General features: G+C 42.6%; 1 protein-coding gene across 1 annotated transcript in view; it reads left to right on the forward strand.

The window, feature by feature from the left end:
• Positions 1–1,087: 1,087 nt before the first annotated feature.
• The window catches only part of dph6 (diphthamine biosynthesis 6), a 71,421-nt gene continuing 52,269 nt past the window's right edge, over positions 1,088–20,239 (forward strand). Inside the window, 3 exon segments of the mRNA XM_083791557.1 lie at positions 1,088–1,235; positions 2,542–2,633; positions 4,125–4,309. Coding sequence (XP_083647683.1) covers positions 1,213–1,235; positions 2,542–2,633; positions 4,125–4,309 — 300 coding nt within the window. The 5' untranslated portion in view covers positions 1,088–1,212.

Below are 20,239 nucleotides of genomic sequence, written 5' to 3' on the forward strand. Positions count from 1 at the left end.
ACAAAAGTGAGGACGGAAAAGTGAGGACGCAAATTGTGATAAATAAATGAATAAAAGAGAGAAACAGTAAAGGGTTGGGGTGAAAAGATGTCTGTCTCAATTTTGTACACAGAGACAAAATCAGTTGCCTTTGGCCTGCTTAAGGGCAAAGAGTGAGGGAAGCACACAAAGGCAGTGCAATGATTCTGTTTTGGCACAACAACAGAGAGCAAAAGCAGCATCAAAGACTTACCTCTGAGCAATATAGGGCTGCCTCTGAGGAAAAGCCTGTATACTGTATGAATACCAGAGCGTGGACTTTAGGTATTGCTCTTCTATTCTAGACAGACAGACAGACAGATAGAGAGACAGAGAGACAGGCAGACAGACATACTACCTAGGTAGGTAGGTAGGTAGGTATATATAGGTAGGTAGGTAGGTCGGTCGGTCGGTCGGTCGGTCGGTCGGTCGGTAGATAGATATATACTTCGATAGATAGATAGATAGATAGATAGAGAGCATCCTTTTAGTATAATCGTACCAGTGTACCAATGTCCTACTATTTGCAAACTGTTAATGTAGTATTCAATCAATCAATCGATCAATCAATCAATCAATCAATCAATGTATATAGATAATGATATCAACAGTAAGAGGATATACTTACAATACAGCAGACATTGCGGGTAGATGGGGACTGTATGTGGGTGTATGACTGTATCAGACGATAATGGTATTGTGATTATCAGAGACTGAGTGAGAGTGGTTCTTTCCATATCACACTGTGTGTGTGTGTGTGTGTGTGTGTGTGTATATGTACTATGTGTGTGTGTGTGTGTGTGTGTGTGTGTGTGTGTGTGTGTGTGTGTGTCAGTGTGTGTGTGTGTGTGTGTGTGTGTGTGTGTGTGTGTGTGTGTGTGTGTGCGTTTGTACGTGCATGCGTCACAGTGCGTGCGTGCGTGCACATGTCGTGTGATGAGATCAAAATTTTAAACTAAAGACATGGAGCGAGAGATTTTCTATCAGGCATATTATAGGGCATCTTTTCCTTTAAAGAGGTCCTTTCAAACCCGGAAGTGTAGTTTTTCACGTGCGCATATGTTGTGTTTACACTTCTATCATCTAGTTATGCAAAGCTGTGGCTTCCTACCTTTATGAGCTGACACCTAACTGTATCAAAATTGCGGACGGGACATAATCTTATCTTCAAACTTTAACCGTAGCGGAACAAAAATGAAAGTTGTCGCGCTAATCAGGTAACTGCGTTCTTGAATTGTTGCGGACTCTTTTGCTGTTTACTGTGCATCTACCCCTCTCGGCTTGTGGGGCTACTGTGCATCCTGCTGCATTTCAGATAGGCATTTATAAATGGACTGCATGGTTTAATAAAGGTATTATTTGCCACTATAAGTACAGTACAAGCAGCGACATTTTGTTGGGACTTAATGCTCCGCCAAAAAAGTGCAGCAAGCAACCCAAACGTAATATGTAAGAAATAAATATATAATTTATATATTTTTAACATAATATGCATGAGAAACACAATATAAATACGATATTGTCTTAGACAGGTGCATTAAATATGCAGCAGTTCCAGAAGTGTGCATAGCCTAACTGTTACTATACAGGTAATGTGCAATTGTGCATATTGGGTTAGCTAAGTTAAATTACGAGAACCTATAGATTAAATGTTCAATGAACTATCTTTATGTTTACCTTTGGACAAAAAGAAAGTGTGAGGTCATTTTGCGCAATAGGCTATATCAAAAATAATATCTGTCATGTAATGGAAGAACCTGGAGAGGAGTAGTGTTGTCATTGTTAATGGTCTTTATTGTTTCAATTATTATTTTCGTCAGTATCGTTTGTATATATTTTCTTGTTGTATGTTGCATAAAAAAAGTAAATAAATATATTGTTGGAAAAATATTACGTATAAATAATTCTTATACTACATTCCAGTGAAAAAAAAGAGGCAGATCTACAAGCTCACAATGCATCATATCGTGACATGTTGTGAGCTTGTGAGCTTTTATATAAAATACCGGTAGGCTTAAAGTAAAACAGTTTTTTATGCTATATAACTAATTTTGCTGGGGAGTGGGACCACCTGAAACCCACTCATGTGCCAAGGGTGACATCATCATCATACCCGGAAGTTATGCGGGAGTGCCTGCTACTGAGTGGCAAAAAAACAAAAAATAAAACTACTTTCTGGCCTTGACAGCCCATACATCCAAACAGAAAAGTCCTATCCAATTGTATTCATGTTAACTGATGTTAAACTCACTTTGCCACTCGATTTGCCATTGATTTTATACATGCGCATACCCTCTATTGAGAACCACTGGTTTATTCAAATGGTTCACTGAGAAAGCAGTGTAGTAGAATATACAGTAGTTCCGTCACATATAACAACGCAGCACGTCCCTAGGATAATGCAAGCGTGCAGTCCATGCATTCTATCCAGCTGTGATACCAGGCCCATATCAGGTGCTAAGATCTGCCCTGCATCAAAATGATTCAGAACATGTTTGCCCATTTCTCATAACTGTGTTCCAGCGGGGGCAAAGACAGCTGCTACAACATGATGCAGTGTGTTGCTGCTGGCCACAGGATCGCAGCTTTGGCCAACCTGCGCCCTGCTAACACAGGTGAGATGATCTACACAGGGTGCTATGATCTACAAGGACCAGCCAGGCTATGTGGGCCAGCCAGCTGCCTTGCTGTCTGCCTGGCCCTCGAGAAGTTCTGCCTAAACAAAGTGCTGCACACAACTTGTTTATATCAATCCCTCAGGAGCGTGGAATGCTGAAATGTAGTGGAATTCCAAATGACCATAATTATGAAACATGTTTGGTCAAATAATATATAGGTGTATTTTATTAACTATGGTGCATTTACTCAAGTGCTGTACTTAACTATATATATATATAATAAACTGCTTGTACTTACATATTTCATTTAGTGTAATACTTTATACAGTACTTCTTTCTTTTCAAAATCTTTTTATTTATGTTTGATAACAGAATTATTATAGTATTACACGGACATAAAATATAAAAATAAAACTCAATCCCCTATCCCACCCTCCCCCCACCCACAATCCCAAGGACAGTTGGAAAACAGTCTGGAGAAAAAATATTATCTATCTATCTAAAAATGTATCATAGCAGAAAGAGCAGATTTTTTGTTTCTGTTGTGGTTTGGTGATGGTCGAGGCATAGGCACGGCACACTATGCAGTTTGTGTCGGGTGTAGAATGGCATAAACGAGCCCCAGGTCTTGTAAAACTTTATACAGTACTGAAATATTGTACTTTTATTATTTATTATTATTTTATTATTTATTTAGATTCTTGATACAAATCATATATAAACTAATAAAAAATTATGGTATCATTATGGTACATAAAATCATGAGCTCCACCTTTACCAGCTGTAATTTTACAGTGATTATTGAATTAGTGATCAATAATTATAGTCCAATAACATCGTTCTATATTATTCGGCTTTCTTCATAATGACTATTTGGACACGTTTGCTACTTCAAATATATTTTGATGAAAAGTTTGTATACTGGTATTTCTACTTTGACTTAAGTCAAAGATCTGAGTATATCTCCACCACTGCAGATACATTTAAAGTGTATTGTGTACAGTGCAGCCTCATTTGAACTTTTGGTTGAATAATGTTTATTCAATTTCCAATTCTTTGTTTCTTTATTCTTTTGTTTCTTTATTAGTAGGTTATTCAACAATCTACTAATAATCAACAAGTACATTCAAACCGTGTTTATAATAACATGTTATATATATACATATACACACACACACACACACACACACACACACACACACACACACAGTGCACGTACTGTATATAACACACACACACACACACACACACACACACATATACAGTATGTATTAATGCAACATATTTCCTTGTCCCTTTATTTAGGAGAGACGATAGAAATAAATGACTATTAGACTTTGATTAATTAATACTCAGCACATGTTGCGTAATGAAACTAACATTCTTTTTTCTTCTTTGCACCGTGACATCATTATTTCTGGCAAGGCACACCAGTGTTGTACTACAGAGAATAATCAAGGCCTAAATGTTGTGTGTTCCCTGTCATAGATGAGTTAGACAGCTACATGTACCAGACAGTGGGTCACCAGGCTATAGATCTGTATGCTGAAGCCATGGAGCTGCCGTTGTACAGACGCATCATCCAGGGTACCAGTCTGGAAATCGGCAGGGACTACAGTCAGACAGAGGGAGATGAGGTGGAGGACCTCTTCCAGCTGCTGCACCTGGTCAAGGTGGGCATTTCTCTTTACCCTGTGAGACTGACAAAGTGCACAGTAATGTAAAAGTGTCATTGGTTGGTAACATTTGTACACTCTCAGCATTGCGAGCATGGAATCCTCTTCGCGTTTGAGTAAGGACACGCCGTGATTGGCCAGTAAACACTTTTGAGTGGCGGTCAGGGAAAAAGCTCTAGAATCACCATAGAGGGCCGAAGTCCTAACATCACTCGCTCATCCCCTAGTTCCAAGGGGTTTGCGGAAGTTTTTCTCTATGGAGATTGGAGAATAACATGGGGTCATCTTAAAATCGTCTTGTGGTCCAAAAATAATCAAACTGGCCCAGTTAGAGTTTGAATGGACAGGTATCAGTCAAAAGGGAGACATCGAAGTGGAAGGACGGGTGGGGAGGGATCAACATATGGATGTCAGAACAGGTCAGCTCCATAAATGGAGATCTAAGGGTTTGAGGTTTGAGGTCAGATGTAGAGTTGCTGGGCGGCTCCATGATCTAGGTGATGATCCAGTCTTTTCCATGTATGGCTATCCAGGGCTTGATGAGGTAAGTGTCGTGATCTTCATATATGGAGACCATGGAGCTTGTCACGAGGCGTGATGGACTGACGGCCATATATGGGGGTGTGACATGTCACGAGGCATGATGTCACAAGGCGCAATGGACTGACAACCATATAAAAACGTTAATTAAACGTTGAAACGTTGTTTAATGCAATCAGACTTTTCTGTTTGGATGTATGGGCTGTCAGAAAGTCCTTTCTTTGAGTGGTGCAACCACTCCCTTACGGAGCTATGTGCTTGGGTGGGTGGGTGGCTGGGTGCGTCTGAGCACGAAAACGTCATGGTTGTTTTTCACCACCTGTGCGCAACCTAACACACACACAAACACACACGCACATATTAACTGTATGATTTCGGGTGTGCCAGTACAGTACAGTGACGGTACAGTACAGTAGAGGGTACAGTAGAAGGACCCCCACACGGTAACTCTGTCATTTCTCAACCGTTTCGGACGTGGGGCGGCTCGCTGGAATCTGGCCAGCACCCTGGGTGCGTTCCTGTGGGTCAGTACAGTGACAGTACAGTACAGTAGAGGGTACAGTAGAGGGACCCCCACATGGTAACTCTGGCTCCGCCACCCTTGGTGGCCGTACTCCAATTCTTTAGTAGAAAGGCAACAATGTAGACGGAGAAGTATAGCTCTTTTGATGAAATTAAACTAATTCGATTTAGTTTGTAAAATTACATTGCCGTCTATGAATTTATTTTGACAGGGGAGAGGTCTTGTACTTTATTTGTAAGGCCATTATGAGGCTTACTGTAGAACTAGGACAGATAATGTACCTAACCTTTATCGTGTGTGGAAATAAAATGATCAAACCTAACTAAAACACCATGTAACTACATGTACTTGTCGAGTGGTCAAACACAGTTTTCGGACTCCTTGCTACTGCTGACATTATGCCTGAAACCTGGCCTGAAATACGTATTGTACAAAGGTGTCCTGTGCTAAGATATTTCAGATCTACAAGCTCACAATGTGTGCTCACAACTCTGTGGTACGAGGGAGTATAAATTAAGCATGACTGCTTTTTGGTGAGTCAACTGTCCCAGCACTACTAAACTTGTCCTCTTGACTGAGGCTCTGTGACACACGTCACAGTGTTAAGATGCTTTACACACCATTCTCAGTGGATTCAGACTCACTTAGCAGTCCATCAGCACCATCTCAAACCCGCTTGTCGTGTTTCATTTGGCCCTGCTTTGTGCTAACTATACCTAGCAAGTACTGTAAAGTACAAGCCGTCCACATGCGAGAGTACAAGGCTGCATTATTGCTTTTAGTCTGTCTGGTTCAGTTTGCACTATTGAGGACATCTTAGTTTTTCCTTTCAAAGGGGGATATAGTATTATGTTTAACCCTGCTCTTGAAACGGTATGCAGTAATTGAGTCTACTTTTTTATCAAATCAAAGTTTTATGTATAAAGTTGGGTTCAGATGCCCTTCAACAACTGAGTTGGCCAGAAATGTTCCATTCTTTTTTTCTTTTTACACCTCAGATGACAGAAGATCAGATGCAAAAATTAATCACCAATGAATATTTCATCAAATGCCCCCTTTTGCCAGAACGTTGAGGAAATATTCATTTGATGCCAAATTATGTATGAGGCCTTAGCGGTGCAACGTAGTAGCGGGAGACCATCTGACAGGCTTGAGTCACTGGGTTTCATGTGCGTTAATGGCCTCCTGGCAGTGCCTACTGTACCTGACCGCCTGCAACCATGAGGAAGCTATCTGGACACACACTTCAAGAGCACCAGCAGCAGCCCTCCCTGCTGTCAGTGCAAACAGATGCCCGGGTGTTGGTTTGATCCAACAGGAACACTTTTCCCCTGTCCACCCTCGCACAAACACTCATGTTAGCTGGCAGCATCACATTTTAAGACCTTGTTATGGGACGGCGGGCAGGAGTTTGTTGTTGAGATGGGCATGGGGGTTGACTTGACATGGTCTAAACAGGAAGTGGGGAGACCATGGGTTCTCCCTGTAGGTCTGTGTTGAGAGACATGTTCATCCATGGCTGGGGGCTGCTCTGGGGCCCCTGCATGTCCGCACGCACGCATGCGGGGATACTTGAGTGGCAAGGGCCAGTAAACCTGCCTCAGGGCATTTTGCGCGCTCTCAGCCTCTCTTTTTGTCATCCTCTGTATAAATCTCTGGCACCACACAAAGGTGTGTGTGTGTGTGTGTGTGTGTGTGTGTGTGTGTGTGTGTGTGTGTGTGTGAGTGAGTGTGAGTGTGTGTTCGTGTACATGTACATTCTACACACGCAAACAGAGGCAAAGACTACATACGCTCACCTCTTTTGGAACAAACTACACCCCCCTCTCTCTTTCTGGCTGGTCAACGCTTGCTCTGATTGCAAATGGCTGCTAATTTCCCATTTCCAGGGCATCTCTGGTCTGACCTCTCCCGTCAGCAGGGCCATAGGGCAGGGCAGAAGGCTCCCACAGGGCCTGCAGACCTCCAGTCCCATTTCTGTTTACCCCTCTCATGGTCATCAACAGACCTGGATCATAAACAACTGGCTTCCTCTCTTTTTGAGTGAAGTCTTGTGCAGTTATGCTCAGTAAAGTTCAACTTTATTATTTTTACTAAGTTTCTGGCAACTCTTTTGGAGGTGCATACTTGTCATGTTCTTGTTCATCAGTACTGTTTGTTCTCTATCATGAAAGGAGGTACAGTACAACTCTCGTAAATTGTCTTGATCTTTTAGTTAGTTTGACTATTCTGTTGAAATATCTAAAACTGTTACCAACTCACAGTTCAACAACTATGTATAGGTGTGCGTATTGCAAATTTATCTTGAAGACAATGATTCAATTTATTCACATTTAACTCAAAGACTGGTTGAGTGCGGTGAAGGAAAGGAGAGAAGAGAGAGAAACTCTTATGATAATTAGCTGTTAAGTCACCCTCAATGGAAAAGAACAGTTTTAGCACAAAAGTGTTCTGTTTGGGAAGTGCGATATTTTGAAATATTCTTCCTACCAGTTTGAATTAATTAGAAGTTACAAGATTATATGGAAAATGACACTTGAACATAGATTAAAGATTTTTTCTTTTTTTTCCCCCTTAGTGTCAGAGTTGATGAGTTTAAGTGAATATTCTTCTCTCCACCTTCTTTGCAAGTTCAATAACAGGCTCCGATAGCATGAGCCAACAGTGCCATCTATGGGTCATCCCTAGGCACTGGCAAAGCACAGCAGTCCATCTTACTTTGGTCTCTCGGTTGAAGGAGAAGAAGAAGAATGTTTGGAGCCATTCAGAGGATTCAAAGGAAAGGATCATTTTCTTCTGAACCATTGTCAATAGAAGAAAAAAAAAAGCCCCAATTATGATAGGGGAAAAAATGAGCTCTCCGACCTCTAGCTGTGGAAATAATGGCAGAATAACAATGTGGCCCTATCCTTAGCCCCCTGCTCTCATCACTGGCTGGGTATGGCAGTGCCTCCTTTGAAGTTGGTAACCTGATCGACATGCAAGCCATAGCATATCCCATCCCATCCTGCTAGGTGCTGATGACCTTTGAACCCTCTCTTTGAGGGGAAGGAATAACAGTTTTGGTGGGTTTGGTTGGGGGGGGGGGGGGGGGGGGTTAACTCCTAGAAAATCTAGTTTAAAGGTAAAAGTAAGTACTATTTTGAGGTCAAAATAAAAAAGTTTTGTTTTGTTAAATACAAAGTTAAGTAATGATTGTTAGTGTTTGTTCAATAACAGGGGAATCCCTGTCTCTCCAGCTCTAGTAAGCAGAAAATACATTTTCAGGTGGGTTGATAATTTAAACCAATCAGGAGAGAGTACTCATTTATCAGCTTCCATTTTTATAGTGTTCCAGATTTTGTCAGATGACTTCTTTGTATCATCACTTCCAATTTCACTTGTCCATCCTGTATCCTGTATGCGTTCTCTCTCCTGATTGCATAAAAAAGGTATCCCAAAAGAAAAAAAAATCTTATTTAAGATATCAGTTACCCTACTGTACATTTAAAGGCAATTTCACGGAAGAAATGGATCAATGGCCACTTCATCATGCTCCTTTTGCTAATCTTGGTTAAAAGGCGAGATAAAAGATTAAATGATTAGCATCATACAATATTGTTGTTATTATAATGCTTATTGGCCCACATCCAGTGCACTGTATGTACAGTAAAATGCACAGTAATCATGTAATGGCCCCTTATACCGGTTCATTTGGTTAGTGTGGTTTTGTACACACTCACAGTTAAATGAACACTTTGATCCATGTTTACAGTGTATCACAGGCAGCGCTTCCATTTCCCCGGATCTGTCCATACAGTGATTGAACCTTTCCTCCTGCTCTGTACATCAGTGACATGTCTGTGTCCTACGTGCCGCTCTCTCTCTCTCTCTCTCTCTCTCTCTCTCTCTCTCTCTCTCTCTCTCTCTCTCTCCCCGCAGTGATCCGCTGTGATGTGTGATACAGATCAGCCATGTCAGTCACCCCTGGCTGTAACGCTAGTCCCCCCGCAGGCCCACAAAACCCCTCATATTAGTCATCTCACATCCCTCAAGTCCTTCAACCCCCTTTCTGTGCTCTGTGACCCGACACAGTGGCTCTTTATGCCCCGTGACCCTGCGTGGCACACACACACACACACACACACACACACACACACACACACACACACACACACACACACACACACACACACACACACACACACACACACACACACGTATGTTTTTGAAGGTCAGGTCAATGAGGGCCTCTGTTACATGATAACAGGTCTATCTCTCCTCCACACACACACACAGTGTTGGAAGTGTGGTCACCTCCTTCCTCTCCTTCTGTCCTCTCCTTCTTTCCTGCCTCTCTTTCTTTCCTGACTTATTCCCTTTCCTCAGTCACCACTCGACACAGTAAAAATGCTCAGTGTTTATTTATCCTTACGGGTACATTTCGTTACTCAGGTATATTACTAGGAGTTACAAACTGATACACAGTGGTGTGAAAAGTACTCAATTGTTCTACTTAAACTAATACTGCAATGTAGAACTACTACATTACAAGTAAATGTTCGGAATTCAAAATGTACTTGAGTAAAAGTAAAAAAGTATTGGCATCAAAATGTACTTAGTACCAGAAGTAAAAGTATGCTACTCAATATGCAGAATGTTTTCAAATGTATACAAATATTTTGAAAATAGCAGATATATACAAGCCAAGGTCACAATTGTGATCGGCTATTTTCAAATGGCTGAAATAATAATCAAAGTAACTACAATTTTCAAATAAATGTAGTGGAGTAAAAATACAATATTTGCCTCTGAGATGTAGTGGAGTAGAAGTAAAATTATTGGAAATACTCAAGTAAAGTGCAAATACCTCAAAATTGTACTCAAGTACTTTCCACCACTGCAAACTGCAAACTGAAAAATTCACACTGAGGACTTTGCTGTGTGTACTGAAGCGCAGAGCTCCCTCTCTCTCTCCTTCTGCTGCCCCGTCCTCTCTTTCTGTCAGCCCATAATCGTGAGTGACTTGCAATGGATCATGTGTTGTTGGATGTAATTTAAATCAGAGGCTTCCAAACTTTTCAGCCCGTGACCCAAAAGGGAAATGATATGTTTGCCCGGGACCCAAACTAGTGAAAATAGCGTATCTACAAGCTCACAGCGTTGCCTTGCGCCGTGTTGTGAGCTTGTAGATCGGCTATTTTCACTACTTATGGAATTTCTTAGATTTTTCTTTCATTTATAAAAAGCATATTTATTCATGAAGAATTTTTTGGGAATGATTTTTGAAAGTGTTTTAAAATAGTAATAATTAAAAAACAAAACTTAGAAAACCAAAATTAAAGGGACCAATAAAAATTGGTCCATGACCCAACCTTGGATCCCGACCCGGTGTTTGGGAACCAGTGATTTAAATGATAGATGCCGTTCTTATTTAATGGATTGTCTTGGCACAAATACGATATATAATTGACATATTTTAAATCGTAACATTTCCATGCCTCACAATTAACCCAGGTATGCATGGAGAGTTGTGTCATGGAATATGCATAACATAATTATGCAGTTTGCAGATCATTGGTTGTAGTCATCGATCAAAGATGGACTTTAGAGCAGTGACCTCACAACCTTTAGCACTGATGAATAAAGACAAAGACATTTAAGCTCATTACAGCGATAAGGAACTAGATGATATCTTTTGCACATGCTCTTTTGTGCAAGCTCTAATTAGCAGCGCTGACATCTCTGTCATATTGAAACCCAGCGTTGAGCGCATTGGAAATGTTATGCTCACATCACATCCTCAGGCTTTTTTGGGTAGTAAAAATGCAAATGCATTGTTATTTTTCTTAAGTTTGTTTTTGTTTTTAGTTTATTTTATTTGATCGGGTCAGTGGACAACCTTTGTCTCTAAAATAAATCAAACTGGTGCTATTTCTTTCTTCCTTGAGTTGTCAGTGAGAAGCACCAGAGATTAGCCCTCTCTTTGGTCTTGGTAGATGAAACATTCCCTTCCGCTAGTGTGTGTTAAAGCACCTAGTTTTTAGTGAGATAATCTCTCTCTTAAACGCACGCACGCACGCACGCACGCACGCACACACACACACACACACACACACACACACACACACACACACACACACACACACACACACACACACACACACACACACACACACACACACACACACACACACCCTCAGCCTCTCCCACTGTTCCATCATTGACATCAGCAGACAGGAGGGACCCTCTGAGGCTAGATCACCGGTCCGTCCACAAGTCTAAACATTAATTTCTTTCTCTCTTCACGTTCGCTTCCTTTTACTTACTCCCCTTCTCCTGCTCACATCTTCACCCCCGTTATTGTGTGTGCTTTCGTCGTTATACACTTTTATATGAAACCTTCAGAAGCCCGGCACAGTTGCATTGTTGCAGGTGCCCTGGTGGAGGTGTATCCTGCTGCGAAGGAGAGGAGAGAGAGATTGACTGACAGAGAGAATGAGACAGAGGAGGAGGAGGAGGAGGAGGAGGAGGAGGAGGGCAGACAGGCTGAGGAGTCGAGCGAGGAGTACTGTGGTATTGATCAGGGAGCTGAGCTGTTGGGAGACAAGTCGCGGCTCAGGAGGGTGTGAAGGAAATCAAACGCAGCAACCCTGCTCTGATTACCAGCATGGTGCCGCATTAGATGCACATTAGGGCTCAAAAGGAAAATACATAAATCATGACCTCTGGGGTCACAGTAAGGGTTTAGGCAATCGGATCAATAACCAGGCTAATGTGAGCTGGTTTGAGTAACTTGTTTGTAGTGCTTAGAGAGCTCTAAATGGTATATTTATATGTTATTAGTAGTCTTAGAAACAATTCATAATTACTAATAACTAATAAGTACTAATTTCAGTACTTTTCATATAGATTCAAACAGCCGTCTCTGTGTGTGTATCTCTGTGTGTCTCCTCTTGTGTGATAGCCATTGTTATCTTTTCCTTTGGTCTGAGACGGCTTGTATTTTTGTTGGTCGACAGTGGCAGTGGGGTTGAGATTGCAGCCTTGTTTTGCACATGAGGAAGGATAGCATTAGTGCTGAGATAATGGCGCTGTGTATTGTTCTCTGGCTGTGTGGAAGTGGCGGGGCAGGATCTATTAGACGCAGGCCCATTTCCCTCCAACTGACGCTAACAGTCCCCACAAACATTAGATAAAGAGCCTAGCCTCAAGCCTTTGTAATTTGTTTGTATTTTTCTGCTTAATGTACTTTGCTCAATCTTGTTTAGTGATGATGGAAGTAGATAGCCTTATCTCGCCTCGCCAAGGGCATGAGCCACTAACACTGCACGGTTGAACATTGTTTCAGTGAAAAATGTGTACGTGTGTTGATTTTCTGTTTGATGTTGTTGAATGAATTGTAGAAATGGCTAAAAGTTGTTGGCAGCTGATCGCTCGATGTGCTGTTAACTAAACGAGTCGTTCTTAAACCTTTACTAGTGTTCAGCTGAGTACCCACTACATCAGCACAAGACATCGTTCCACCTGATACTGACACTTTTTTGGCTTACACCCGTAACTTTCTGAGTACCCCGTAGGAATACCTCAACATACTCCTAGGGTAGTATCCCCATTTGGAGAAACACTGAACTAATCCTTTTAATGCATTCACTGTGTATGAAGTGTGTATATATACTAAAGGTGTTTTGATTGCTACATTTCATTGGAAATTAAAGGAATCTGCCAGTGGCACTGGTCCAACAACTGTAATTAAAATATTTTATGAATAGCCATCTCTTAGTTTTTTTCTTCTTCCCTTCCTTTGTGTATTTTGTGTACCTCATTCGAAGTGCCTTCAGGTAGCTACAGTACAGTATTTCATTTCATAATAGCCTTACATATTCTAATCACAAAATAGTTGTTACATCTTCTTGTTACCTTGTGTTGAAATCACTTAAATTCAATGGCTATTAATTTCAACCTGTATGGCCACACATTCATTCTGTCAGATTTGGCATCTATCCTAGGTTTTTCTTTTCTTACTCTTCCTTTTCAGTGGGAGAAGAGAAGTGTGAATGATAATTCCATAATTCTCTCTACAGAGAGAGAGAGAGAGAGAGAGAGAGAGCTGAATTCACATTGAATACTCCAAAATCAACAGTCACATCACGCAGATACAAAAACAGACTCTTAACCTCCTTGGCCCTTTTAAAGCCCAGAATGTACCCGCTCTGAAAAAGCCAGTCAAATGCAGAAGTCTTTTCTGTCTATATCAGAGCAGACGTCTGAGGGACCGCTTCAGTCAACTCCTTCTTCCCCTCCATAGACTTACAAATTAACTGGGCTTTTATGTTTTGTTTTGTAGACCATTCCCTTCGAGAAATATTTGTGGCAGGCCCCACCGCCTCCCGCAGCTTAAGTCATAACCAGCCATAGAAAAACACTGTCTGGAGTCTGGAGAGTGTGTAAAACCAGCCTCGCCACTATATTTTTGCTCGGCCCCTCTCTGGGGAGGCGAAGGGGTGTTCGGGGGAGGGGGCATCCACAATGTCTGTTGTACATAGAGTCGAGGACATGAGAGCCGAGATGCTGAGAGCTTGGAACCTGACCTCATCAGGAAAACATTTTCATTTTAGACTGTGTGCGCGCTCGTGCGTTCGTGAGCGTGCGTGCGTGCGTGCGTTCGCGAGCGTGCGTGCGTGCAAGTATGCGTGTGCTGGACACGTGTGTGCCTGCAATGATCCCTTTGGTTTAGGTAGATCTTGTGGAACACAGAACTCTGGGCTATAGTATGGCACAGTTCACCCACTGTGCTATGTGATCCCCCTCTTTGATTCCATTCCACTCTCTTTCTGGAAGCAGCTTCCTGTCTCAGACCACAGCCACCTCTACTTCGGCCAAGCGAGAATGCTTCTATGACACGGCGGGAATTTGGGTTTTGTTTCGTGCCCTGCGGAAAACGGCTTTTCATATGTTTGTTTATTACAAGACCTTGCCCTTTCTTACAGTGAGAGATGAGGCCCAGGGTTTGCATCATTTCCTGTCCTCCTAAAGCCCTCCTTCCTGTGGTGAAAGGAGACTACTACTGCGGGGGATGATCAGGTCCATGTAGGGAAAAAAAAAACATTTTCAAAAGAATGTTCGTGAAATTAGAATTTTGGTTGAATTGCCGGTATTCATGCACACGCTTTGATTGACCTCCCTGTTTCTTTGCGCTGCTTCCCAAGCATTTAGTTTTCCATGCGCGTTGATATGGAAAGCCTCCTTGTCCTTGGCCTGCTGAAACCAGGGCTTTGTGCTTGCCTTGGCCGGGGCCCTCTCCCTGCCTGCCTGACGTCTGGGCCTGTGTTTACGTAACCATACACACACACACGGTCGCACGGACACACACACACACACACACACACACACACACACACACACACACACACACACACACACACACACACACACACACACACACACACACACACACACACACACACACACACACGGTCGCACACACACACACACACACACACACACACACACACACACACACACACACACACACACACACACACACACACACACACACACACACACACAGTGTACATGTATATACTGTATAGTGTGTTAGAGGAAACTACTATTTAACCCTGATGAATTTTTACGTTTTCCAGCTGTGCAGCATAACCTACTTATGCATGGGGCCTATTGCTGAAAACAGCCATGTCATTGTAAATTAATCACTGTCCATAACCTAAGAGTTCGCCTGTGTGCATTCGTGCATACGTATTGTGTATACGTATTGTGCATACGTGTGTGTGTGTGTGTGTGTGTGTGTACTGTACATGCATGCATATATATTCACATGCTGGTGGGGTTGTCCATGTGTTCATCTGTGAATTATGTTTGTGTGTATGTGCGTGCATGTGTACATGTGTGTACATATGTAGGTGTTTAACCTCCGGCTAGGAACAAGAACAAAATGAAAGAGCCTCATACTGTATGTGGTGAAACTTCTCAAGCTGCAACTTTTATTGTCCCCTCTACCTGGAATGGGGCCTGGTCTGGATCAGTCCAGTTCAGCTCATCTCTTGTCACGTCTCTGTGGGTTGATAGTCTTCACTCAGGCACTCACTCAATCACCGTGTTGACGAGACGAATGCCATTCTGAACTAGTCATGCCTGCACTGTGGATGCAGGCGTAGGACTTTGCCCCATTCTCTTTCCTTCCTTCTCCTTCTACGTACTTAGCTCGAGACTGGTCAGGGTCTTTTTTAGGTTTATTAACAGGCAGGTTTTAAGAACAGTTTGTTATTCTTTATCCCCCCGGATCTGTACAGTTGAGGAGTGACACATGATGACTCATCTCAAGCCCATCCAACGAGCACAAAGGCAGAGCTTGTCTTTCAACAGATGCTTCAAACAGACATACCAATTTACCAAAGGGAATGTCTGTGAAAGCCTGTAAGAACAGGGTTTTGGTTGATGTTTGTTTTACAAAAGTCGTTCACTAAAGCCGGCATGCCCATTTGTTGTTTTATTATGATGGATCTGACATCGTACACGCCGTATTGGACTTCACCCATCTGTAATTTAACAAGCTATAGGCATTGGATATAATATTTACACCTACCTTTCCTTTTAAGTGGTTACCAAAAATTGTCTAGAACTTCCACACACTTCCTATCCCTGCCCTGTTCTCAACCAGTGGGACGGTGAGAGTCACCTTGGAATACCTTGGAATGTCTGTACTGGGACAGCATGATGAAGTGGGGAGGGGGGGGGGGGGCTGATTAAAAACAAATACCCACTGTAAGCTTCTTGTCGTTTTAGGACGTGTGAGTTATCAGGGCGGCCCAACACGCCCCGGGACTGTTTCCACATTACATTAAACACAATTGCTTGACCCTGCCGAGCCTCAGCCTGTGCTTCTACCATATCAACTCGCAGCGCTACATCAAGGGACAACTACGCCCCACTCCGTCCGTCCCGCCCTCCCTCCCTCCCACTCCAATCCTGTCAGTGTTCCCACCGTGTAGGGGACCAGGGGAGAACAATCCCATTAGATTACAAACAGGCCCTGAGCTGATCTAATGGGGAAGACATTAAAACCCATGTCGTGTCCAGTCACTCACTCCGTGGATAACTGGATACCGGAGGAAGAGAGCGGGATGAGAGGGCAGCTGAGATGGAGAGCAGAGGGGGAGTGGCTGAGAGAAGGGGGGGTGATGAACGTATGAGGGGACGGGGGGTACGGAGCGGCGTTCAGATGACAGAGAGGACATAGTGATGGAGAGCAAGAGTGTGATGCTGCCCCCTGTGCCCTTGAGCAAACTGTCATTCAAAGCACTTTAATTAATTTCTCAGCCCTTCCTGCCTTTCTACTGGCCTGCCCAGTCATGCTGCGTGCGGTGTGTATGTGTGTGTGTGTGTGTGGGGGGGGGGGGGGGGGGAGCGGGCTTGATATCATGGAAAGCATGTAAACAACTTTTGTATGTTGTTGTTGACTGACACTAGATGCCTTATAGTGTTTGTTCTGTTTCATCAGTATAAAAGTAATTGTGTCAAAGATTACCCTCAAATGCTCTGCTGTATAATAATCTATACCAGCCGATGCAGATTTGTGACTCGTCAGAATAGACTGAAATGGGCATGGCCATTTTGGAACCCCACCATTTTGCAAAGCGGAGCTTTGTATTGTTAGAGTGTATAATTAAGATCTCGTTGTGACAGCCATTGAGAGAGAGGGAGAGAGAGAGAGCTAATGAGGGTTCTGATGTATTCAATGTGAATAAGAATATGAATATTGGATTTTTAATATTTTATGGCCACCTAATTGCCCTGGTTGCCGTTAATGACTTTGTCTGCAGAATATTACCCCAGATTGAATGCAAGGCGTGACACATGAATACCTTTATGTTCAGAGTTGATAAAATAGCTGCATTTTCAAGCAAGAACAACCCCGTGGTTTATGATTGCCGCATGTATATATCTCTCCAGGGCAGATATACATATCTTGACTGAAGGCGCGTCTGTGACTGAATACATTTGAACTACACTTGGACTCCCCCTACTACGACGTATGTATATATAATTACAGAGTATATCACACAAGCTACCTTGGAATGGAGTTTAATGGCCGTATCGTTTCTTTGTGGAGCATGTCTGCTGGCCTTAATCTTCCCCGCCGCTGACATCTTAATAACTCAGCCCTCTCCATCTATTTCCACAGGAGACGTCCGGGTGTGGGGGAAGGATTACTTTAATGAATTTGACAATTAGTAACAGAAGTTAATGACTGCATGGGGCTAAGTACCCTGATGGACATGGCTGGGGGAGGGGGAGGGGGGTAAAGGCTTCCATTGCTCTGGGCCATAGATTCTCATTAATAGCTTTCCTGCCTGATGGAGAGGAGAAGAGACGAAAGTGAAAGCCAGACAAGGCCTTTGTTTAGTCTGCATCAGACTGGAATCCTGGGGGGCGTCTTACTATTTCAGCACCCCAGGCCAGTACCACTCTGGGCACTTGTGAACCAGGGCCGCCCGCGGGTGCTAAAACCGATGGATGCTACGTCAAGTGGTACTAGGTTCTTTAAACGTTAAAACGGCGGGAAGCGCTTGTCGGTCTGTAGTCGTGAAGGAAGAGAGGTGGATTGTGGGTCGCAGCATTCCTGGTGACCTCTGTGGTGATTTATGTTATCGTTAAGATAGATTTTTACCCAGGTCTACCTTCTAATGTATTCAAAACACTACTTGGCCAGATCGATCCCATAAAGATTTTATTGGTTTACTATAGGTTTATGTGCAAGTCCATAGGTTTGTCAGGTATTATCCAAATATAAAACGTTTGTATAAATATTTCAAATAGCATAAAATCCAAGTTTGTATTTTTACAATATCCTGAATACACATGAAACATGCCTGCAATATCTATCGCTTGCAGATTTACAGTATGCACTATGCATTTGCAACCCCTCTTTCACAATTACCCCCCTGCCTTTCCCACAGCAGATGAGAAAGTATGTCTACAATCTGTGAAATCCCAGTCTCGCAGTTTGTCCAGAACGGCATTAAAGCTGCCTTCTCATTCCTGCCTGTCTCCCGGTGATAGTCTTAATGGAGACAAAAACAAAACCGCATCCAAAAATAACTCTTCCAAAGCTTAACAAAGTGAATACGTTTGTGTTTGCCAAAGGGTCTAGGAGCAGGAATCTCCATTCAAAACGTGCGCGTGTGTGTGCGTGTGCATGTGTGAGTGAGTGTGAGAAAGTTGTCTCCCGCCATCGTAAGTGGAGGATAGGTCTGTGTGATAATTATGTCTGTGGGTGAGTGGAGTGGAGAGGCTCTGTGAATAATAGAAGCCACTTTATTGTTTGTGGCACAGTCAAAGCCTCAAGGCCCTCCAAGGTCCAACGATAAAGTCTGTCTCCTGAGATGGAGAGAGGGAATGACAGAGAGACTAAAGTGAACATGAAATCTGGCCCTGCCAAGTTTGTTGTCAGGGGACCCAGAAGACCAGTCTACCACTTTCTCTCTCTCTCTGACAGTCTCTCTAAACGAAAACGATCTCCATCCAAATGTGCGTTTTACCACTGTTTCTGAAATAATCTCCATCCGTCATGTGCCAGAATAATCATGCATAATCACATGACCATTTGCTTACCATTACACTTGTCAACTTGTCAACGCACTTGTCACAACTTGATGGGATAGTCCAATGCATTTAGCGGTACAGCTGGGTGATATGGTCAAAATAAAACATTGTGCTATTTTTTATTTGGTACTAAATATTGATGATAATATAATCTGTGAGTTTGTGAAATAATATACATTTGACTTTACATTTTCCAAAGATTTTCAAAAATAGTAGTCTTCAAGTTCATAATGTATACACGTTATGGGCTTTTATATTGCTATTATTTAGTATAAAATAATGCTTTCAGTAATAGCCAAGGGTTAAAGCCCCTGAATGTTTTTCATTTCATATGTCTATCTTCACATGTCTATCTGCTTAAGAGGCTGATAGACACATACTCATACCTGGTAAGACTGACACATGTACCAGAAAGCGAATGGTGGCATCTGTTCGTACAGAAGTTAGGGGTTCAAAAACACCAAAAAAGTATCAATGTTAGGTGTGTCTACATCCACACTTAGATGTTGATTCTTCTGTCTCTCTTGTCATTCCTTCTCTTTCTCTGTGTCTTCCTCAATGTCTCTCTCCTAATTTGCCTCTTTGGGAACTGACAGTCATATTAAGGGTGAAAGGCTCATCCTTGCATTAGAATAGAGTGGTGGCCCTCAGGCTTACCTAGAGTAACATGACAATGCCTGCAGCCCTCTTAGCTCTGTGCTGCGCTGAAATGTTATCATTCAAGCTTAATTACTGTCACCGGGCATCGGAACTGACTGCAATGTATATTCCAATTTCGGGACACACTGATGGGATATGAAGACTTGAATACTAGTACTGAATCGTCGCTTCCAAAGCGTCCCCATGGTATTTAACTTTAGGTCAGAGTTTTAAATTGTACATCTGTGTATGAACTATTTTTGTATCTGTATTTACCTCAGTGTATTAGTGATGCCTTTTTCATTCCATGTCCCCTGCCTAGGGGAAGGTGCGTTTCTTGATATCTCTGTCTGTCTGTCTGTCTGTCTGTCTGTCTGTCTGTCTGTCTGTCTGTCTGTCTGTCTGTCTGTCTGTCTGTCTGTCTGTCTGTCTGTCACAGTCTGTCTGTCGCACACACTCACACACACAAACAGACATGCTATATATCCTTTATCTGATTAGCTGACACGTCTGTGTGTGTGTGTGTGTGTGTGTGTGTGTGTGTGTGATTGTATGTGTGTCTGAGCGCGTGATTGTGAGGCACTGCGTGTCACAGCACCGTGTCAGGCCTCAGGCAGGGCATG

This window comes from Protomyctophum parallelum (assembly GCF_964188405.1).
Source record: "Protomyctophum parallelum genome assembly, chromosome: 20".
Lineage (NCBI taxonomy): Eukaryota > Metazoa > Chordata > Actinopteri > Myctophiformes > Myctophidae > Protomyctophum > Protomyctophum parallelum.